The sequence below is a fragment of the Harpia harpyja genome, chromosome 1, assembly GCF_026419915.1.
Source record: "Harpia harpyja isolate bHarHar1 chromosome 1, bHarHar1 primary haplotype, whole genome shotgun sequence".
Lineage (NCBI taxonomy): Eukaryota > Metazoa > Chordata > Aves > Accipitriformes > Accipitridae > Harpia > Harpia harpyja.
The window spans coordinates 106,493,449-106,515,108 of NC_068940.1; the positions used below are offsets into that span (position 1 = coordinate 106,493,449).

Sequence of the window (21,660 nt, forward strand, 5' to 3'; positions counted from 1 at the left end):
ATGAAGCATATGTCTCATGGAGCTGGGAAGCAGTTCTGAATGAATATGGATACAGCTGTGGCATCCCACAATGCTGCATCTTTATGTCCAGTCTTAAAGTGAAGCTCTATCCCCCACAAAGTAACATGAAATCTGTCAAAATACTGTGAAGAACAGCTTTCACATTCAGTGAGGATTGGGCTGGCGAGGTACAGTGTGACATAATATGTCTTTGCCCTCTATAATCTTTTACCCCTTCCAACATCCAGGCGCACAAGAGCCGATTCAATTCTTAATCTTGGTGTAAAGAAACCACCTCGTGGTTTCTGTATTTGAGTTGATCTAAATTGGGATGGAAGGAGTTCTTGAATCCAACAGCTTTAGGCTATTTTAGGTGGTGAAAATCTGCCATTGGCACTATGGAAGGTATTTATAAGTAACAAGCTAATTATGTAAAATGCACACTGTCCACTTGTTAAGATCTTCTTAAAGTTTCATAATCTAATCAGAATTTGCTATGTATAACACTTGGCTTGTTGTACTCCCCCCTGCCTTTTTAATGCAACTTAGTTGGATGGATGGGTGATCGGTACAGGAAGGAAATGCTTTCCTAAATACTGGTTGGTTGAGTGTGCCCCACATGCCTTTTTAATACAGTGCATAAAGGATTCTTCTTTTAATTACTGAGCACAGATGCATTGCTTTGAAGATGGGTGATATGCAGTCCTGTCTGCTCAGCATCACTCATAGAATAAAACTTTGGCTCTCCCTGGGCTATGGTATTTTGGTTAATATGACTCTCTTTTCATATAGATTCTACATAGTATCATAAAAAAAGTATATGCTGAAGTCACCAAGTATTCTGAGGGTATTCACCCGAAGTGTTGGCAAAGGTAAGTGTGGCTGAGGTCCTTGCTAATATTCTGTAGTCCGGTCACCTTCAGAAGGTAAGTGAGGGTCCTGCCAGCAGCACGGGTCTGTTAAAGACATCTTGGCTCTCAATATTAATTTATTCATCACCTGTGATTAGCCACTGGTACAGCATCTGCTTCCCTTCCACAAAACTGTGCATGGATTCAGTCCTTTGAGGAAGGGTGGCACCATTCTTATAATGGTGTGGGACCTGGGTCTGTCTTGATAGTGGTGAATGGACATTGGGAGGTTGATGGCAGATGTTCACATTGTTTGTTCTTTCCCTCTTCCTCTTGCTGGGACAAATTGTGGTGTGGAGGAGCAGGGTTTTGGGGTGCTGGGGGAGATCAAGGGAAAGAGAGCAATGTTGTTCAATGGACGGCAGTGAGGGAAGGACCATGCAGTGCCCGTGCATCTGGAGCAGAAGACAGTAAGGTTGGATGTTGGTTGGCTTCTTAGGAACTTGTTCTAGGATACATCAGCAAGAGTGTCGTCTCCTGCGCTGGTGGTTTATCCTTATGTGATAAGTTTGAAACCTTGGGCAGAGCTAGTTTGCTTAGCTGGAGATCTGACCGTTGAAGTTTCATTTGAAGCTTGTAAAACCTCAGGACTGCAAAGCTCCTGCAGAAAGAAATTCATGAGACACCTTTTGTCATGGGATGACCTTTATGCAAGAGCCTTTGAGTATCCTCCTGTTGAGTTCTGTAAGGAACCAGCCTCTATGTTCCCAGTTCATTCCCACAATCTCTGTTGGGGCTCAGAATGAGGATAAACTTCTACCATCCCATCACCATAATGTGTGGCTCATGCATCCTGGTTTCTCCAGTGCCCAGAAAGTTTGTTTTTTCACCTGTTTAGTTTTTAAACCTGCCATGAGGATAATATGACATTAGAGTGGAAAAGCTATCGCTGCTGTGCAGGGGAGGAATTGCAGAGCTGTAAACTGCTCCCAAAATAGATCAGATGAGGTGTCAAACCGCCCAACCATCTAAATACTCCACGAGCTGACCTCCGTGCGATATATAATAGGGGCTGGGTAAAATGTTTTGAGGGGAGGGGGAGGTGAAACCCCCCTTCTGCCTGAATCTACATGCTTGTTTCTAGAAGTTGTCATTTGTCCAGAAGTTGATTAGGAGCCAGTCTCTGCTTCCAGCTGGGACCTCCAGGTCCTGAATATAAAAGCTGGGGCTGGGGAGGGAGGAGGAAGCTCATTCTCCAGTTGTTTTTCTGTCCCAATGAACTCGAGGAGCTCTTTGCATTCACTGTGCTTTCCCTCAAAGGTTCAATTTCAAACCCCCAGCTTCTGAGATTTGTGTCGTCTGGAGAGTAACCTTTCTTTTCTCTGTAGCCGCTGTGCTACTTGAGTGTGTGCATAGGGATATCTCCAGGCAGCCAGGGAAGCTGCTGCGTTGGCTACAAGGAGTTTCTTCCCTGCCTGCCAATCTCTGTGGTCTGGGCAAGGGCAGCTCTGTAACTGCAGCATCTGCCGAGAACAGACCGGGCAGTGTTCGGGAGGGACAGCACGATTTATCCGACAGACGGGACGGGGAGGGAGAAAGGAACAGGCCAAGTCCCGCTCTACGATGCGTGCTGTGGAGCTGTTAAGCCTTTATCTCCCAAATTTAACAAAAGGGCTGGCTGAGGTGTTAGGGAGACAAACGGGCGATTCATTACAAAGTCAGATGCGTTCCCTGGCAGGGGCGGGTGGGAGAGACTGACACTAACACATGGCTGGCCGTGCTGTCGCTGGAGCCGTGCGAGGCATGCCCACGTCCCGGCGTGCTGCGGACCGCCGTGGGTGGGAAGCTTGCTGAGGATGTGGCAGGATGGCTGCCGGCACCGCGGAGGTGGGGTTGCCGAAAGTAAGGGCGGCAGCGATGGCTTCTCCGAGGAAAGAGCGGGGTGCCCTGGATGTAGGAATCCGTCGACCCGGCGTGGCCGTGTGTTAGCGCGCGGCGCGTTCTTGGCGCTGTTGGGTCGGGTCTTGCTCTTATCCGAAGGGTTTGGAGAGCGCGGGGGGGTTAAGCGCCGAAGCGAGGTCCTGCGGCGCGTCTTACGGGTGCCCGTCGCCGGTGCTGAGAACGTAACAAGTGCCGTACGGGGTTGAACCAAAGGTTTCTTCAGCCAGGCATGGACATCTTGGGGAAGCCAAGGAGAAGTGGGACGAGTGAGGTGTCTCCTGGCGTGCCCTGCTCGCTCCTGGCAGCCAGTGGTTTAGAGGCTTCCTGAGCCAGAGGCTACGTTCAAGCCTTCGTGTTTCATCACCCACCTGGGTGAACCTCCCTTTCCTGAATTTATCTAATCCCTTTTGGAATCTATTCATAGTTTTGGGCTTCACAACATCCGGTGGCAACGAGCCTTGCAGTTTAATGATGCGCTGTTTGGAAAAAAGGCTCCATTCTCGGAGTGTCTAGCATTTATTATTATTATTTTTTTAGTGCTGCGCCTAGCCTGAGTCAAAAGGTCTGATCCCTCCATTGCCCTGAGCAAAGTGCTCCCTGTAGAGCTTCCAGCCTTGGGCAGATCTGCAGGACTTGGTTAGGCTTCATGTCAGTAGCCTGAGCTGTAAAGAGCCAGAAGGATGGATGGGGGGTGTTTTGGGAACTGGAACTGCCCTTGTGAAGGACTGCCGTTACCCCATGAGTGATGCTTTCCAATGCCTTCTTAGTAAACCTGCTGGAATAAATATAAAGTAGTAGCAGTGCAAGAAGCACAACAAATATCTATGGGTTTTTTGGTCCTCTTTGTTTAGATTTCAAGTGCTAGATATCCTTTGCTATATGCAACTCTCCCCAGACAAGGGAAGTTACCAAGAAAGGCCGTGAACTTGGATTTTTTTTTTTTTTGCTTGGAACAGAAAAACAAAACTGTTGCTGCAGGTTTATCGCACAGATGACTTTCTGGCTTTTAGGAATTCGGGCTTCATGGTAGGAGCAGATGTTACAGAGTTTGCATATGGCTCAACTCTTTATTGCAAGAAAATCATGCCATTGAACACTTGGCCCATTTCCTTTGGTCTGCTGTCTAAAATCTGGGATAAATTCTTTTGTGGTGTTCCTTTTGTGTAATCCATTATGTCTGTGGTCTTCTGGTCCTCAATCGCACCAAAAACTATTCAAAAGCAAGGCAGGGGGAGGGATGGCTATGTGTATTTTCTATAAGTGTGATCTAAAAATGTCGCTTGTTTTTTATGTCATGGAGAGCTGTTAGGCCCAATTCTAGATTAAAATGAACTACTTTAACCCCATGTCAGGGATGGAGCTGAGCTGTTTTTTACTGCAGCAGGGATCTGAGATCCTGGGATGGCTGGATTTTCAGCAGTGTGGAAAAAACCCAGCATTCCCCCCCCCCCCCCCCCCCAAAAAAAAACCCGCCCCAAAACCCCAATCCACAAAACCCCCCAAACAAATCAAAACACCAACCACCAAAAAAACCCCACCAACAATCGAACAAAACCCCCTACCTTATGGAAGTTTTGTCTTCCTGCTGCAAGGAGGTGTTACTATAGGGCACATATATTGTGCATGTGTGCACCTCTGACCAATTCATCCTATCATGGAAAATATTCTGAAAACCCCTCTCTTTCCTTCCTCCATACCAGGTGGAGCTAAATGGGTTAAAACAAACCTTTTATTTTTTCTCTGAGCTTATTTCTTCATCTTCCATCACATTGCTCCCCACTTAACTGCTTCCCTGCCCCAAAACTCACAGCTACACATTGCCTATGGTCTAGTGGGAGTCGTGCCAAAAGAAATGATGTTAAACTAAAAAAAAAAAAAAAAGCAGTGGCCGGGATAAGGAGCAGCAGTGGTTTGCAGGGTGGGGGTCCAGGAGTTGTCTAGCTGGGGAGGGGGTTGCTGGTGGGGGGGTGATTCTTGGCACAGGCTGCCAAGGGCAAAGCTAATGCCGTCTTAAATCAGGAAAAATCAGTGAAAGCCCCTATTGCTGCCTGGCCCGTGCATTCCACTGGCACCAGGGTTCACCGGCCGGTTTTAAGTTGGTTTGAAAATCCTTCGTAAATCTTGCTGATTGCTGTTTCATTCTTGAGAGGATGAAGGGGAGAGGAAACAACCTTCCCCTCCTCTTCTCCTCCTTCCCTGCCTCCTTTCTCCACCTCTGCTCGCTTACCGACAAAAATGGGTTGTTCCAGTGGAATTAGGTTGCTCTTGGGGCCAAGCTACCTGGGACCTCCAAGCCAAGGGTAGCTAATAGTCATGGAGTTGTAAAAACTAAACACTCCCTCCTCAAAAACCCAGCAGTGTTTTCTAAAGGTGTTTTGGTGCTGGGAACCGTTTGGCTCAAGCCATGGGAATTGCAAGGGAGTATTGCAAATGCCTGTAGAGCTGGTCCTGATATTTGCCCTGTCCTTGTATCGTTCCCATGCTGGTGAATTTTAGATATTCACCTAAAATAAAAATGTCTTTTGCTCTGGTGGACTGGAAACTTCCTGAATAAGGTTTGTTGTAAGGAGAGGGGGAGAAAGGAGGAGAGGTAGTTCAGCCTTGTGGTTCGGGCACACCACCAAGGGCTGAAAGACCCAAGTTTGATTCCTTCCCCTGCTGTGGGGTTTCTCTGTGATTGCTTGTGCCCTCCTCCCCTGGGGGAAGGGAGGCAGAAGGGAAGGCAATGCTTCCTTACTTCAGTAGAGTGCTATTAGCTGTAATTCATAACCTGTGCGGGTCTTCTGCCTTGCATGAGTGGGAAATGTTGCAGCAGCTTGAAGTATTTGCTTGTGGTGCTTCTGATAGCCACAGTGCAAAAATAGCTGTTCCTCCCGGCACCTTGGTCCCATAGGTCCTACGCAGGAATGCACCATAAGGAGAACATCTCCAGCCCTCCACATCTGAACTGAGTCACGTATTCCCTGCTCATTCACTGAAGTATTTTTCATTTGGTTGCTAAATTTTGTCCTCGTGTGCTATGTGCCAAACTCTTACTTGGTAATTTGTACAGGAGAAGTTGAGGCATGTTTTGGCAGGAAATCTCATGGAAGCTTATTTATCCATGCAGCAACCATCCTGTATCTGGGAGGCAACCGTTTGTGTCTTGCCCCATTCACAGAAAAATCCCTTCTGAACTGATGTGACAACTCCTTTGTAAAGGTGTTGGGGTCCAGCTCCCTTCTCAATGCAGGACAGCTGGCCTGGAGAGATTTCACTTGCTTGGACTGCTGGTGTTAAGCAGCCTGGGAGAAGTCCTCTGACTTCTCTGTGAACATCAGCTAAGGCTAAAATGGGAAACTCGGGCATAAATTATCTCTGTGGTAACACCTGGGCCTGAAAAGAGCTTAATGATTTGGGATCAGAGTGGCTGCTGTGAGTCCTAGAAGCATTCAGGAAAGCGGTGTTGGAAAGGGAAGAGCTGGAGATTTGCACCAGCAAATTCTTTCTTCCAGAAGCAGCTGCTGTTTCTCTTTTTGCTGGATGCTGGAAATAACTCTTGATAGGACCCCAGAGCCTGTCAGCTATGTGTACCAGGTTCCTTACGTGCCCATTCTTCCATCCCCTTGCCCAAGATGCTCAGAGAAGATGCCCAAAGGAAACCACTATATAGATCTATCCAGGTAGAGGAGTGATTGAAGACAAGTTTGAATGACTGAAGCCTACAAGAATCTGCACCTTTCTGTCTCCTAAAAAAAAGAAAAAGCAAATCTGTTTGAGCATACTGCATCAGCAATCTGATGGAGACTGATGCTTCCTTCCCTGGTAAGTGGGACCTGCTGGGTTGGAAATTCCCCCATGCTGTAGCTCTTCTCTCTATCCTAACTCCCACCACTCAGAAGCAGATCTAAGGACTTGAAGGCATTTCCCTCTGTGAAACATATGCTTTCTGTTGGAGCATGAGCGTAGGGTATGGTTGCTTTCCACCTGCGTGCAGTGAGGTTGCAAGGCCCTATTGCTCCTACTATGTGTTGGTGGAAGTGTGTAATGTTGTAGTGGTCTCTGTGGTGGGGACTGCTACTTGTTTCTTTGCAAGTAGAAGCTGCAACTGAGATTTGGGCACTGTTGACTAACGAAGAAGCCCACATTTGAGGGGTTGCCACCTAAAGAAAAGCTTTGGGGGTGTGTGCCATGCTACTGAGAGGAAGATAAGGATCAAAATAGCAATTGGGACTTAACAAATACAGCTATTCTCATCACAATTACTTGAGTTTCTAAATGGGTTTTTTGCTTTCTTTAATGGTCTCCAGCAGCAAGCCACCATTGTTTACGGAGAATGACATGACATGGAGAGGAAAAAAAAAAAAAAAAAAAAGAGGTGAGCACCAAGCAGAGAGTTTGTTGGGAATGACCTTGAAGGAAAAGAACTAGCATGTGCATAAAGGGCAGTGATCTGTGGGTGATGACAAGGGGAGGAAGCCTTGCAAAGTGCCAGGATAGATGAAGTTTTAGCAAAGCTGTTTTTGATTTCTAGGTGGAGTGTCGGCTGTTTAGCTCTGTCCTGTAAAGCCCTGGATGATCTACACTTTCCCGGGCTGGGAGAAACACTTTTCCTCCAGTCACTTTCTTTGACCCCCACACAATGTCACAGCACCATGCCAGAGGAGGTCGGTGGAAAAATTACACCAAGGAAGACTTGAGCTAGGAGTAACTCTAACAGAGCAATCTTCATGGAGGGACTTAACACTTGCTGAGATGGCAGGATATTGTGGAAGCCAAGAAATCCTTGCTGAGGTTTGGAGAATGCCTTGCATTATTTTTTTGTAAGGACTTAAGGAGATATGGGGGTCTTTTTGTGTGTATACATAAGCCAAAGTAGGAAACCCCTGGCTTTGTAGCTCAGAGAACGGCAGAGAATTTTGAAACTAGCATGTGTGGCTTTAGAACTTGTGGTCTAAGCAAGGCAGCAATAGACATGAATGCCTGAATGCTGGGGTGAGCAATGTGTCTTGGAGCAAAAATACTTAGTTCTGACTTTGAGGGGTAGAAAAGAAATAGAGAACTAATTATTTAGTAGCAAAGAAGAGAAAGCCTTCTCTGACACCAAATGACTTGGGGATACACCAGTACTTCTGACAGCTGTGGGAAGAGCAGAACTGAGGTTGGTGGGTGCTCTTCAGATGGTTTCCTCCAAAGGATGTTGAGTTAGTGTGAGCACAGTGGTGACACTTGGACCTGTGAACACTTAAATCCAAACAACACAGTGCAGAATGAGATAGTTGATTCTTCAATGGCCAACTCTTGCTCCAAATACCAAGTCTTCGTCACTCACCATGGAATTCACAGTTTTCTTGGACTTTTGGCTTGTTATACTTCAAACAGCAGCTAGCCTTTGTGGGATGGGGGGGACCATGGTAAATTAATTTAGGAAAGCTTCTTCACAGTGTGGGATTCTGATGGTGGGAGAGAGAGAGGGCAACTGAAGGTTGTTGGATGCAAAAAATAATAATGTAGGCCTGGTGCCCAGCATAACTCAGTCTGACTCCTTGAGTTGTGGAGTCATTAATTTAGGTATTGCAGAGAAGGCTAGTGTTTAAGTTGTCAGCTTTTCAGAAACTTTTTTAATTATTAAAAGAAAGTAAAGAAGTGGTGGAAAAAGAAGAAAAAGGGTTGGAAGAGCAGCAATACTGCAGGAAAAACATTCATGTGAAAAGTGAAAATAGAATCAATTCAGCCATTGTACAGATGTACCAAAGATAAATCTCCTGACAGAAGGAAGTGCCGGGATAGGAATGCAATATTTCAGCAGGCCTGTCATTCCAGGCGGGTATAGCAGAGGCGTTTCCTTGCAGGAAGGCAGCTCACCTTGGCTCGTGTCTCTGGCGGCACTTGCAAAGGAAACTCTTGAGCATGTCAAAAACGAGAGTGCACTCACAGGTCTGTGCAGGCGCCTGCCTTCTGTCTTGTCCCCCTCAAATTCTCATCAGGAAAATCCCCAGTTAAACAAGGGAACATACGGGGACACTGATGGAAGAGTGAGCTGACGAGGCAATATAAACACTTGACTTCTGAGATGAGCTGAAAGCAGGACCCATCATGAATTGCCTCTCTGGAAGGGCAGTAATTCCATGGTTCTACAGATAAAACTTGGCTATGCAGCTATCAGTGCGAGTTGTGCAGTGGCAGGGGCTGTGTTTGGGATCACTCCCAAGCCTGGCTGATTGGAGTGTAAACTTCAGCAAAGCAATTAGCAATGTTTGACATGAAGTTCACAACCAAGGCAGCCAAATGCCACCAGTAATGTTACGTGCAAACCAGATAGGTCTTGCTATTTACATCTGGTGATAGTAAACCTTCTGGTTTCCTGGCTTCAAACTAGTGACAGACTGAACTGGAAGGAGAATAGTGCAAATGATGTTGCAGAGGTTCCTCAGCTTGGTGGGTACGGCACTGAGCAACCAGGTCCTTCCTGAGGTCTGGACGGTGCAAGTGTGCCACTCGGAGCAGAAGTCAGGCAAGGTGCACAGAAGAGTAGGTCAAAGTCTGAAGCAGAAAGTCTCTTGGCTTTGTAGATTCATATTGCTTTCAGAGGCCAGAGTTAATTTCCAGAGAGTTAAAGCTTCCTGGGTTGTGTGCAATGAGCTGTTTGGTCTCTCTCCAGGTTCCTAGTGGACAAACACACCTTCATCTCAAGCTCAGTTCCCTCGATCCAAAATAATACAATTGCACAGAGTGCTGGCTGGCAGTTTAATTGTAACAGTTGTGGATCGGGTGTGTATAAAATAAAAACCACCCCCCGCTTCCCCTGAAAAATTTCCTTGGAAGGAACAGCTCTGTCTTTGTGAGGAGCTGAGAAAGCATCCGACTCTGACACCGTTGCCTTACGGGACCTCACTCAGCCTAGGTTGCATAAAAGGGCTTTATAGGATTATAAAGGTTCCATGCAGCGGCAGCTCCGAGGCAGCATTTCAGGTGGGGCCACCAGCTCTCCTTGGCTCTGCCTGCGCTTGGTTATTATTGATGCCATGCTCCGAAAAGTGCTACCTCACCCTTCTTTCCAGGGCTGCTGGAACGTGTGTGCGGAGCTGGGGCTGCTGCATCGGTCCCCCCTGATGAAATGGGCACACGTTCAGTGCTGGGGAGGGAAAACGTGGGTGTGCGTGTGCTTTTGCTCATGGAGGTCTTCACCTGGAAGAGCTTTATTGCTTGTTGGCTAGGAAAAGCCCCTTTCCCCTAAATTGAGTCCTTGTCTTCTTCTGGAGATGCTTTCCTAATTCATTTGCTTTGCTCTGATTCAGACCAGCTTGAAAGCCAGTGAAATTAGTCTGAGCACTAAGCCAGGCAGGGATGGATGGGTCTCTGTTCAGCATGTGCGTTGCATGGCTTGTTTTTTACCAGTTTGGACTTTCATGTCCCCTTTTCTCTAACGGGTGAGGACAGGGCAGAGCTGGGTCAGGAGACAGGAGGTGGCAAAAGGTGGTATTCTGCCTTCTCTATAGGATATCGTGTTGGTGTCTTGTCTTTGGGTTGTTTTCTTAGGAAGGGGTGAAGTGGGTGTCTGCGTGCTGGCCCAGCTTTCTCAGCTCGCTGTGGCCACTACCGATGTGTCCCAGATATCAGAGCTGGTGAACTCCTACGTAAGCCTTTTGCACAGAGCAATGAAAATGGACGTTGCTGACAATTAGTCCATTTAATGCTTCGGTTTTCTATTGTTTCCCAAGACTTTCCATCCACTAGTTCTAAGTGGCTGCTGGAGGCCTGTCCTCTGGTGTTGTGCAGTACCACACATCCTATTTTCTACCTTCTCCCTATCCCTAGCTCTTTATTTTGTCTATTTAAGTGAGTTTTATTGGAGATACAAGCAATTGGGCTGTGCTATCAGCAAGTTTTGCAAGGCTGATCTGTGGGAAACTATACTTGGAAGTATCTCAAAGCCAAGCACCTAAGGGGGAGGGTGGGGAAGGGGTTCAAAATCACCAATCGCTCTGCCGAAATCTCGGCTGTAGGATCAATTCCTGTATCCCTCTTCACTGTGATAGCCATCTGCCATATGATACTTGGAGCTTATGTTTTCCAGAACATTTAGCTGAACAGTACCTGCTTAGTTGGAAAGGTAAATCGGGGAGGGGGAGCTATAGAAAATGTTTTTATGCCTCCTTCTCTCTTCTTTGCCAGCTGAGGGTATCTCTTGCACCAACTGTGAAAGCTTGCAGGAATGAACCTTCAGAGCACAGTATTGAGGAAAGCCAGGAATGAATGTCCTGGAGATTTTGTTACAGGTCTTTACTGCTGTGAAGCTCAGACCAAGCTACCTTTCTCATGAACAAACCTGCTCGGAGCTTTGGTTAACAAGGCACCAGGGCTGGGTGAAGTCCCATCTCCCTGGGGAGCAGTGGAGACAGAGTGAAAATGTAAGGGTTAAAATTTGCCAGTGCTTCAGATGGAGCTTGCTGTATGGCCTTTTGGATGTTTTTATCACTTTTGGGAAGCAGAATTTGGGGAAAAAAAACTATTTTGGGGGAAAGTTACACTGGGTTGCAATAGTTTTCCATGTTTCCCACAAATCACTGACTCTTCATTTTTACCATTGCAGGTTTTTTTTGCAAAATCCTAATACTTTTGAAGGTAAATGAAGGAGAACATTTCCCTGCCCATCTCTTTGTTCTCCTAAAAATCCAAACCCCAAATGCAGCCACTTTTTTTTTTCTTCTCCCTCCTCTAGACATCTGATGTTAAATCACCTTGTCAAATCATCAGTAATGATTGCATCTGTACTGGATGTTGCTGGCTGTGGCTCAGGTCAGGATTTTGTACCCATCGTGCAAGGAGGTTTGGGAGTTAAAGCATCCTAGCTGCTTGTCCTCAGGGACTGTGCTCCTGGCAGGATGCATCCCACTCCGAGAGAAATCCTCATTTAAAAAAAAAAAAAAAGAAATGACAAATTACTGCTCCTGCAGGACAGGTGGGGTTTTAAAGGGTTTCCAGGATCCATCTGTGTTCAGGGAAGGGGCTGAGCGTGTGCTCCCCTCCTGTGCCCATCACCCCATTTCCCCCAGTGGTCCTGCCACGACAGTGATGCCTAAGCCTGCGACCCATCCCCGTGCTCGCCTGTGCAGGCTTGCGATGTTCCAGCATGTTTTCAATTCTGGCTTTAAGCAATTCTTCCTTTTTGGCTAGAGAAACGTCTCTTCAGGTCCTTCGAAACCCTGCATAGTGATTCCCATTGACTGCGTGGACTGGCACCTGGCCGAAAAAGGGCAGAGCCAGGAGAGTGGGGTGCAGGCAGCCTGGCCAACAAACCGCTCATGAGCCCAGCAGATGTTCCTGCAGCCTCTCTGCTCCCTGGGGCTGATGCCAGCCTGGTCCTTTTCCAGCAGCTCGTCACTTGACACCGGGAACAGTACGCTGGCTTCTTTTTGTTGCGCATTGTACGAGTCAAGGACCTTGTGCTCAGAGAAGGCGATGGGACACGAATGTCTTCGGGTCAGTTTTTTAGGTTTTGAGCTCGTTCTGCCTTGTAAAAGCTTTTGGCAGTGTTGCCTGGAAAGTGTATCCTGCTCTCAAGCCTCAGGCTGTGGCTCGCTAGGTTTTATGTCGGGATCTGTTCTGCTGAGGGCAGGGTGGCTGTACTTGCTTTCTCAGTGTGTCTGTTAGCGTTCTGGTGGGACGAATCATCCTCTAGCCCTTCCCAAGCTGGTTCTGGTTCTGCTTGATGTGCTAAAATGATTTTTTTTTTATGTGCAGGAGACTGACCGTAGCGCTCTTGTATTTTTGCTAGTTTCCCAAGTTCATGCAGTTAGGTACCTTCAATTATTTCTTTCCAATTTTAGTTTTCAAAACAGTCCTGCGGTGGAGATTTGCCAAAGTCTTATGTCCGAACAAGCTCTGAGAGAGCTGGTAGAGAACATAAATCCAAATATTGCTTCTTACCCTTCTCTTGCTCCCACCTTGCACACCCACTGCAGGCTGCCTCGCTGTAAAATCCCTCCTTGCCCCGACATCAGCAAGTCCACGTGGGTGCTCAGCCCAAGAGAGCCCGATCCCACCACAGCCCCCAGTTCTACCACGGGCTGTATTTCTCCCTCCTCACTGCCGTGCCCTTCTGTTCCTCTGCAGGCTGACGGGGAACGAACCCCTGACCATCCTCCCTCTGACCTCAGAAATGGAGGAAGCTGCCGTCAAAGCCCACTACAAAGTCTGTGACCGCCTGAAGCTGGAGAAGAAGCAGCGTAGGATGTGCCGGCGGGACCCCGGCGTGGCCGAGACCCTGATGGAGGCCATCAGCATGAGCGCACTGGAGTGCCAGTACCAGTTTCGCTTTGAGCGCTGGAACTGCACCCTCGAGGGTCGCTACCGGGCCAGCTTGCTCAAGAGAGGTGAGCTGGGGGGGGGTGGTTCTCAGTTTGGGGGTGCTGGCATCCCCTGCACCCATCAGCTGTCCCTGGCATTTTGCAGAGTGGTCATCCTGGTGCATCCTTTGCCAGCGGTGGGTCACCACCTCCCCAGAAGTCCCAAAAGAGCTTGTAGAAGGTAAACACCAAGCCAGGCTCAGCTCGTCCGTGAAAGTGCACAGCAGGCAAAGGATGTGCTATATGGTGGTAATTTATGTGCTTGTACTAGTGAAGCAACCCCTGTCTGCTTCCCGTTGCTGGCCACGGCTTCTCTCCTTGGAGGCTGGAGGTGTTTGTGCATGTGTCTGCAGCCAAGTAGCTACGATCGCTCCTCGCTTCTGCTGGAAGTTGAGCTGTTGCTGGAGGGGAAGGTCTTGAAGTTCCCAAACCTGTCTCTTTTTTTTTATTTTGTTTTTTTTTCCTATTCATAATGTCAACCTTTCAGGAAAGAAGTTGAGGAAATGCCTTGTTAAGGGAAATAAGGCAAAATGGACTGTTCTGTGCTGCCCTGTTAGTGGGGGCAAGGGGAACCCTATCGTAGTGCAGGGCAAAATGCACAAATGTTCGTGTGTCCTGAAAAGCTCCCTGGATGTGAGCGGTGGGTAATTCCCACACCCCTTCCCAGCTTGACCAGAAGCTGAGAGCGAGCATACTGGAGGAGCAGGTCCTATTTTTATCTCCTTCTTTTGTGCTACCTCACAGTCCAGTTGCGTGCACCCTCCCGGTAAAATCCATTTCTTATTTCTGGATTGCAGCTAACGGTGCAGCAGGACCATTTTACAGATATTTTGCATGGGTCTCGAGGGCTTTAGTGACTTGCAGAAAGTCCTACGCTCAGTGATCGAGCTGGACCTAGAAACCCAGGGTCTGACATGCTCAAAGATAAGAGCAGAGGTTTGCAAAGCGCCCTCCCTTGCTAATTAGTGAGAAGGAGTAATTCAGAAGCGCTGAGGCTTAACTAGTGCACTGTCACTGACTGCGCTGGAAACAAGGAAAGTCCTTATGAAACCCAAGAGGTCCAGCCAGAGCTGCAAGACATTTAAAAATATCCCTGCATGCCAGAGGAGTCCCTGGGTTAGTGGTGCCTTGGGAAAGCCAAGCACTTTCTCATGCTGACACCTGGAGGCCACAGCTTGTTCTTTCAGATGTGCCTGCCCCAGTGGGCAGCCCTCGGCAAGGGGTATTTCGAAGCAGCCTGAAGTTGAGCTGCCTTAAAACACCATGGAGAACCTCCCCCCGCCACCCCTTGTCAGGACCCTGTGTAATAAATGATAGCTCTGAGGGTTGCAAGGCTCTGCCTGCTGTCTCATTCTTCCATGTTTTATGCCCCTGCAACATCTCTGCCCTCCACCGATGCTTTAAATCCTTCAGATGTTGTTCCGGTGGCATAACACGCTGCCCTGTAAATCTTTCTCCTCCTCTCCAGGAGCTGCTGGTTCCTGGTTCAGCATTGCAGCAAGCGATACCCCGGGGCAAAGGGGCACATGTATCACCCGCTAAGACACAGCTATTCAAATACGTCGGTGTGGGCTTGCTTCCTCTCCTCCAGGACCATTGCAGCTTTTTAAGGAGAGAAGAAAAAGCCAAAACCCCCACGTTTCACTTAAGAAAAGTTTCTCCCTCCATTTTTTACACTTGGTCACCAGAACAGCCTGGCTGCTGGTTTGCAACTTGGGCTGATGCAGCCTGTTTCTTAAAATAACGGGGGATTGTTTAAGGGACTTGTTATCCTCTTTGGATACTCGTGAACAATTTTGGAAATGGTTGAAACTGGATAGCTGCGGACGGCAGGCTGTCGATGCACTGGGGGTTAGAATGCCTGCATTGATTTAAAGCTCATTATCTTGTTACAAAATATCTTGGTGCAATCAAATAGTGCATGGCGGAGATGGCTTTAAATCTGGCCAGAGCCAAATGTCACATGGACTTGCTTGGAAGCCGCCTGAGCTGCCTGTGGGCGAGATGATACCCGTGCTGATGGGCACTGGGAATTTGGGAAGCTTTCAGTGATGAAGAAAGGGAGGAGTAGAGCCGAAGCTGATGGGGAGATTGATGGAGGGGGAGAACCTGGCAAACGAACCATTCCTCCTGGCTTTCTGTCAAACCTGGTATGCGTTGTGGTTGCACGGCATTGACTTTCTGCTGAGATTTCGCAGCCTCTCCGAATTCAGTGCTTCAAAGCAGGAAGCCTTCAAGCAGGTTGTAGATCTAGGCTTTCTACTAAATCGGACCACATCCAGGCTGTTTGCTGCTAATTGCAGTGTCTCACTCTCGGAGGAGGGTTTACGTGCCCTATTCCATCGAGGACTTTGTTACCACACTGGTACCTCTCCATTTTGTAGCACAAGTCGTAGCAGTGGCAAGGGGCCAATTCTACAATCTGGGAGCATCTGTCTCTAGCAGTGGTATCCCTCTGACAGGCGTGTGGGCAGTCTGACCTGGGGCATAACCTAGAAAAAGCTGAACTAGCCTACAAAAGATGAAAGCTGTTTAGAAGGCATTTTCTACTCAGAGGAGTCCGGTGGCCTGTATACTAATGAGTTTTTCTTGTGTGAATTAAGTAAAGAATTCTCCCACTGTTCCTGACGAGGGTGTTTGCAGTGCTGAAGATGTTTCTGGGGTGCCAGAGGACATGGTCTAACTTTAGGGAGAAAACAAGGAGGGGAAAACTCCAAATTGGGTTTCTTAACCCTGACCACTCTTTACGGTATCCTCAGTGAGTGTGGTGTTGGGCCTTTTTTATTTTAACCTTCCTTTCAGTGAGGGAAAGGTTCCTGCTTTGCTTTTCCAGCAGTAGAGTGGTTGGACAATTCCTACCAAGATCTGGTTTGAGTCAGCCCCCTTGGGAGGACCAAACCTCAGTCTTCTAGGCTGGATTTTCATCTGTGTTCTGCTGAAATTCAGCATCGTACAGTTGGGAGTGCTTTGGGAAGGCAGGCTCTGGGGATGGGCCAGGGTAGCACCCCATGAGCTTGCTTGGACTACCATGAACCTCCCAAGGAACAGTTCCAAAAATGACCTGGCAGTGTCTCTGCCTGTCCTTGGTTGACACACCAGCTTACAGATATATCCACTACTGTCACCATCCACTTGTGTTATTTTTGAGTGGGGGATTTCTTGAGTCTGATCCAAAGCTGTTCTGGAATTGCATCTCAAATATGCAGTCGTTTACAGCTTCCATAGCTGGAGAATGAGGAGCTATAAATACTGGCATGTTTGCTTTTTATTTCTGGCTTTTATCATACAGATCAAAATCATGGGTCTCTCTGGGCCTCAGTTTACCTATTGGGGTGAGCGGATGCTGTCACATCCCTGCAGCTGAGCATGGAGGTGTAAAAAGGGGTTGTGCATGAAAGGTTTGAGGTGTAAACTGCTTTTCTGAGGCATTTAAGGTGCTGTGTTAGGTGACAGGCTGGCTACTGTGTGCTTCCCAGCCCTCAGGTGCCTTCTGTTAAAAATCTTGTTGGACTGGAGTAGGACCCAGTAATTTTTTTTTTCAGGGGGAGAGGAAAGAGCAAGGAGTGCTCATGGTTTCTACCCCAACCATCAGACTGGAAGTCTATGCTGGGTTCCTGCTATTTGGTGTCCCCTCGGTAGTAGTATCGCTATACCACGGTGATGGTACCTCCATGGCCTGTCCAACTCTTGCTCATGCCTTCCTCTTTTCACGCAGAGACTATCTGAAGAGTGGCAGCCACAGAGCTGGCCAGATTTCGTCTGCATTCTTGAATCCTGGCTCGTGCCACCTCCGCTGGGTCCTCTCCACCGACAGTGATGCGCGTAGAGCTTGGCATGCTTTGACATCGCTCAAACTCTTTTCACAATGGGTTTTGCCTCAGTTTCCTCATTTTTTTTTTCTTTTCTTTTCTTAACCCTTGCTCCGGCTGCAATTAAAGCCGCTGCCTCCTCTCTCCTGCAGGTTTTAAGGAGACAGCCTTCTTGTACGCCATCTCCTCCGCGGGGCTGACGCACGCCATGGCCAAGGCGTGCAGCGCGGGGCGGATGGAGCGTTGCACCTGCGACGAGGCCCCTGACCTGGAGAACCGTGAAGCTTGGCAGTGGGGCGGCTGCGGCGACAACCTGAAATACAGCAACAAGTTCGTCAAGGAGTTCCTGGGGAGGAAGCCCAACAAGGACCTGCGAGCCAGGGTGGACTTCCACAATAACCTCGTGGGCATGAAGGTGCGTTGCAGGCTGCTCGGGGTGGGGGTTCGTGCCGTCGTGGGGGCGATAAGATGCCGCGCTTGGGTGCGGAGACAGGAACGTTGGATGCAAAAAGCATGGAGTGATCCTTCTGCTGGAAGGGTGAAGTCTTAGTTATGGGACTATGCCTTGGTTTTGTCACTGGGCTTCAAGAGTTGTGCAAAACCACTGGAGGGGGACCAGAGGGAAAGAAACAGGACTGTCCAGGTCTAGAAAACATGAGGTGAGGACAAAGATTACCAGCTTTTCACAGGGAAGAGAGGGTCTTACGCTACAAAGCGATGAAAAGACAGGTTCTTCAGGCTTATGTGAGGTAGGACAAGGAGGAAGGGGTTTACGCTGCCACAACACAGGTTGAGGGATGCTTTTCTTGCTGCAGTTCAGTAGAGCACGGACAGTCTAGCGCATCCATTGCCAGGCTTCTTTAAAAGCCGCTGGACAAACACCTGGCAGGGAACCAGGGTTCAGCTATTATTCTCTGACTGACCTCAGTCCTAAAAGTCCCTTCAGCCTTGTTTTCTGGCAGAAGCCTTCCATGTAGCCTAGAGCTGCTGGGTTTGCAGCTGACAGTGCTTGGGTGTATAGACCCCCTTTTTTTTTTTTTTTCCTCTTTTTTCTTTTCCCATCCTTATCCTCTCTGCTGAAGGACTCTCTGCTCTTTACCCCTTGTTCTTCCCACGAAGCTTTGCCCTCCTGCCTGGAAGCTTCCCTGCAGGACTGATGTAAAGGACAAAGTGTCTGCAATTGCTGCGTCATCCCAGCAAGAGAGGGGAAAGGAAGGGGCTTTCCACCTTCTCCTGTAATCTTCTTGGCTGTACCTAGCCTAGAGTTGCTCCAACACTAAAATCCCTCAGATTGGCCAGCACAGGTGCCTAGGATCAGTGTTTCATTGCGCCAACCTCAGAGGGGGACATACTGTAAGGCTATAAATAGCCTTCAAGCCTTGTTATTGTCCGTGTGATTGGATGGAGGGTTGGGGCTGGGATGGGGGACCTGGGTCTCCAGTTTCCCAGGCAAATGCAGACCAGCCAGTTGTGCATTCTAGGAATCGCCACCCCAGCTCAGTTGTTCCTGTGTGTATGCATAAAATGTCATTCCTCGTGACAGAGTTGGGGCATCGGAGAACGCCACCAGCGAGTGCTGGCCAGCAACAAGTCTCCCCCTCTCCCCACCACCAGATGCTCCTAGACAGCGCTGAGATCAGGATTAGAAATATCCTGGATTTAGCTGGTGTCTGGCTTTGGCTGACAGCTTTTCTGCCTCTGGATTAAAAGGCTCAGTGCCTCTGAACTCCTGTTGCAGCTCTCTGGCGTGTGAAACAGGCTTTGCAGGGTGATGAAATTTGTTTTAATCCTTGTGGTTGGTTGTTCCTGAGGGCCTGTCCCAACTCTTTGGAGCTGGCTGTGTAGCAGATGGGACTGAAAATGGAGAAGGTGGTCCGTGGAGGCTGTGATTTCATGCTGGAGATTGCTGTGAGATGTCCCAGCTCTCCTTCCTTTCCAGAGTCATATAATACAGTCTCATCAAAACCTACAAGGCTGTGGCTTTAGGTGCCATTAACATGTTCTTGTAACTCCGTGAATATCTCCCTTTCAGCAGTGGTGGGGCTAAAAAAAACTTGCTGAAGGGATTTGACCTAACTCCCAGTGCTCTCCACCTCAGTAGCTGCAGTCAGGACACCCGTATTGCTGAGATCCAGTCTTGGATTTAGGTTAGGTGTCCTTATTTGTCATTTCTGCTCTACACTGCCTGTGTGACTCTGAGTTAAATGAACTCCAAGGATGAGCTGGAGGGAGTGAATCTCCTCCTTCTTGCCCTTTCTTGTCCTGATCCCACTGTGAGTTATTTCCCAGAGGAAGGGGAGATGTCAGGGACTCTCTTGCATCCTCTGCCTCCACTTTACTTGGCACAGTCAGGCTCTGGTCATTGGCAGTGGTTTCTAAGCACTAGTGTAGTAGCTGCAGCTAAACAGCTGAGTAACAGTTGTGACGGTTGTCCAGACACTGAGAGCCCTCACGGCAATCCAAGTCAAAGACCTTCGCTGCAGGTCAGTGATCCGGTGTTCCTATTTTCGTCCACCCACGCCGTGTCTGTCGAGTTGGTATTGCTGTCTGACAGCTTTCCTTGCCTATTTGCAGCAGCACTTGAAACGATTTCTCTGTTTATGCTCCTGGAATAATTGTACCATAGTCTGGTTGAAAGGCAAGCCAAGCAACCCACCAGAGTCACACCACCACCGTGAAGGCAGGCAGAGAACAAGCGAACTGCATGCGGAGAAGGAAGATTTTAGGAGGGTGGTGGCTCAAGATCAGGAGAACATATGTCTATGTAGTCAGGGTATGTGGACCTAAACCACTGGCACAATACGATGTCATTAAGACGATGATCAGAGATATCTGAGTTGGAGATGAGGACCCAGGCTGGCTTTGTAATTGCAAGGTCAAAACTTGCAGCACTTCTGATTTCAAAATATTGAAACTGATTTGAAGCCTGAGCGTTGACCTTCTTGGTGTGGTTGATGGATTGTCTCTGACATTGCTTACGCTTGGGTGAAGATTAATATCAGGTTCAATCTGCTTCCTTCCTCCTGGTCCCACCGCAAGTGCAGTGTTGGTGGAGGATGAGAGTTGCTCAGTAGGCAGTACTAGGTTGAATTTGCTGAATTTATTGATGTTTTCCTTGATGAAGGTAGTGGGTTAAATATAAAACTCGGCATGTTTCCTCTACTCTTCTTTTTTCAAAGAAGCTGCCTATCGACTAACTGCTGCTGTATAGACCTTCCAACCATTGAGTAGCAGGAGATGCTAACCTAGTGACTGTAACAGTCTGAAAGCACTTTGAACTAACCAAGTTTGGTTATTTGAACAAGAACTCATATGTATTTGATTTGATGTGAATCAAAGGCAATATAGGAGGAGTGCAGATGGCACAAATCAAAGCTATTTTGGAACTGAACAATTTTGAACTGGAGCGCTCATTATATAACTAAGATGCTCTTATGGCTTCTAATGTGTTAAATGTCCCTATGAGTTCCAAAAAGATGATTATGGCCATTTCAGACAGGAGCTGAGATGCAAACTGAATGGCTTTCCCAAGGTTATGCAGCAAGCTGATGATGGAGCAGGAGACTGAAACCAGCTCTCCTGAATTCCTGCTCAGCACCCGCTGCATTTTTCCTCTAACCAAACTGCAGATTTTATATCTGGTAGTGAAGCCATACATGCATGAACCAAAATCTTTGCACTACAGACTGCTCCGGACTGGGCTGAGAATAGACTAAGACTTTCTTTTCCAGTACTTTGTTTTGCTACAGGAGCTTGCTGCAGTACGAGCCTATGTTGGAGTACTTACAGTGGATGGATGGATGTGCATGTGTGTGTTCGCTGAGGGAGTGGAGGAATATCTATTAAAGATATAGCACAAGCTTGGTGGTCTCTCACCGATTCTTAACAACATATAATCCTTCCCATCTAATTACTCCCTGCCATGGCAAAACATATAAATAGTCCCTTGAGACCCAGCAAAAAAGGACCTGTGGTTAATTGACTGATTTGGCAACCAACCCTATACCCTTCTGGTCAACGCAGCACTTTCTCCATGGTGTCACACTAGCAAACAATCTGCGTATTTCTGCGAGGGTGACATTATCCTATCCCGCCTAGTTTTAGTGTCTCTTGGTAGACGTTCTCATTTAATTATTATTTTACTTGTTTTTTTACAACCTTGATGGGCCGACTGTAATTTTGCCACCACCTATGAACTAATCACTGAACATGTTGTGGCTGTGATGGCTCACAAAGTTATATGATATGACCTCAATTGCTAATGAAAGGGCAAGCTTGTCTAGTGTGAGGATGAGGTAATTAGACCAGGACTTCTCCAGCCTTCTCTTTATTGAAAAGTAGGAGCTCTGAATAGACCACTTATTAAAAAAGCAATTTCCCTTCCTTTGCCAAATCTACTCTTGCTCATTCAGCTATTCTTTCAGAGGGGTCTTGGGTGGAAGGGGTATGTGTTGGGGGGAGATGTGTGTATGTGTCAAGGGGATGTGGGGGGCTGGTGGTGGTGAGAGAAGTCAACTGTATTAAAGGTCCATTGCCAGCAATGAAGTTTCTCGGTTATATTAAATGAAGCACAGGCAGCCTTGCTAAAGCTCTCTTCTTCTCTATATCCTCTCCCCTTTTTTTTCCCCCCTTGTACACACAAGTGCAGCCCTCTTTTGTAACCCATTAATGAAAAGTCGGAATATTAGAGCACTCAATTAGTTCCACTGGGCTTGAGTAAGTGATGTTTTA

General features: G+C 47.8%; 1 protein-coding gene across 1 annotated transcript in view; it reads left to right on the forward strand.

The window, feature by feature from the left end:
- The window catches only part of WNT9A (Wnt family member 9A), a 56,757-nt gene that overhangs the window by 24,685 nt on the left and 10,412 nt on the right, over nucleotides 1-21,660 (forward strand). Inside the window, exons 2-3 of the mRNA XM_052808676.1 lie at nucleotides 12,888-13,147; nucleotides 17,082-17,344. Coding sequence (XP_052664636.1) covers nucleotides 12,888-13,147; nucleotides 17,082-17,344 — 523 coding nt within the window. The remainder of the gene's footprint in view (nucleotides 1-12,887; nucleotides 13,148-17,081; nucleotides 17,345-21,660) is intronic.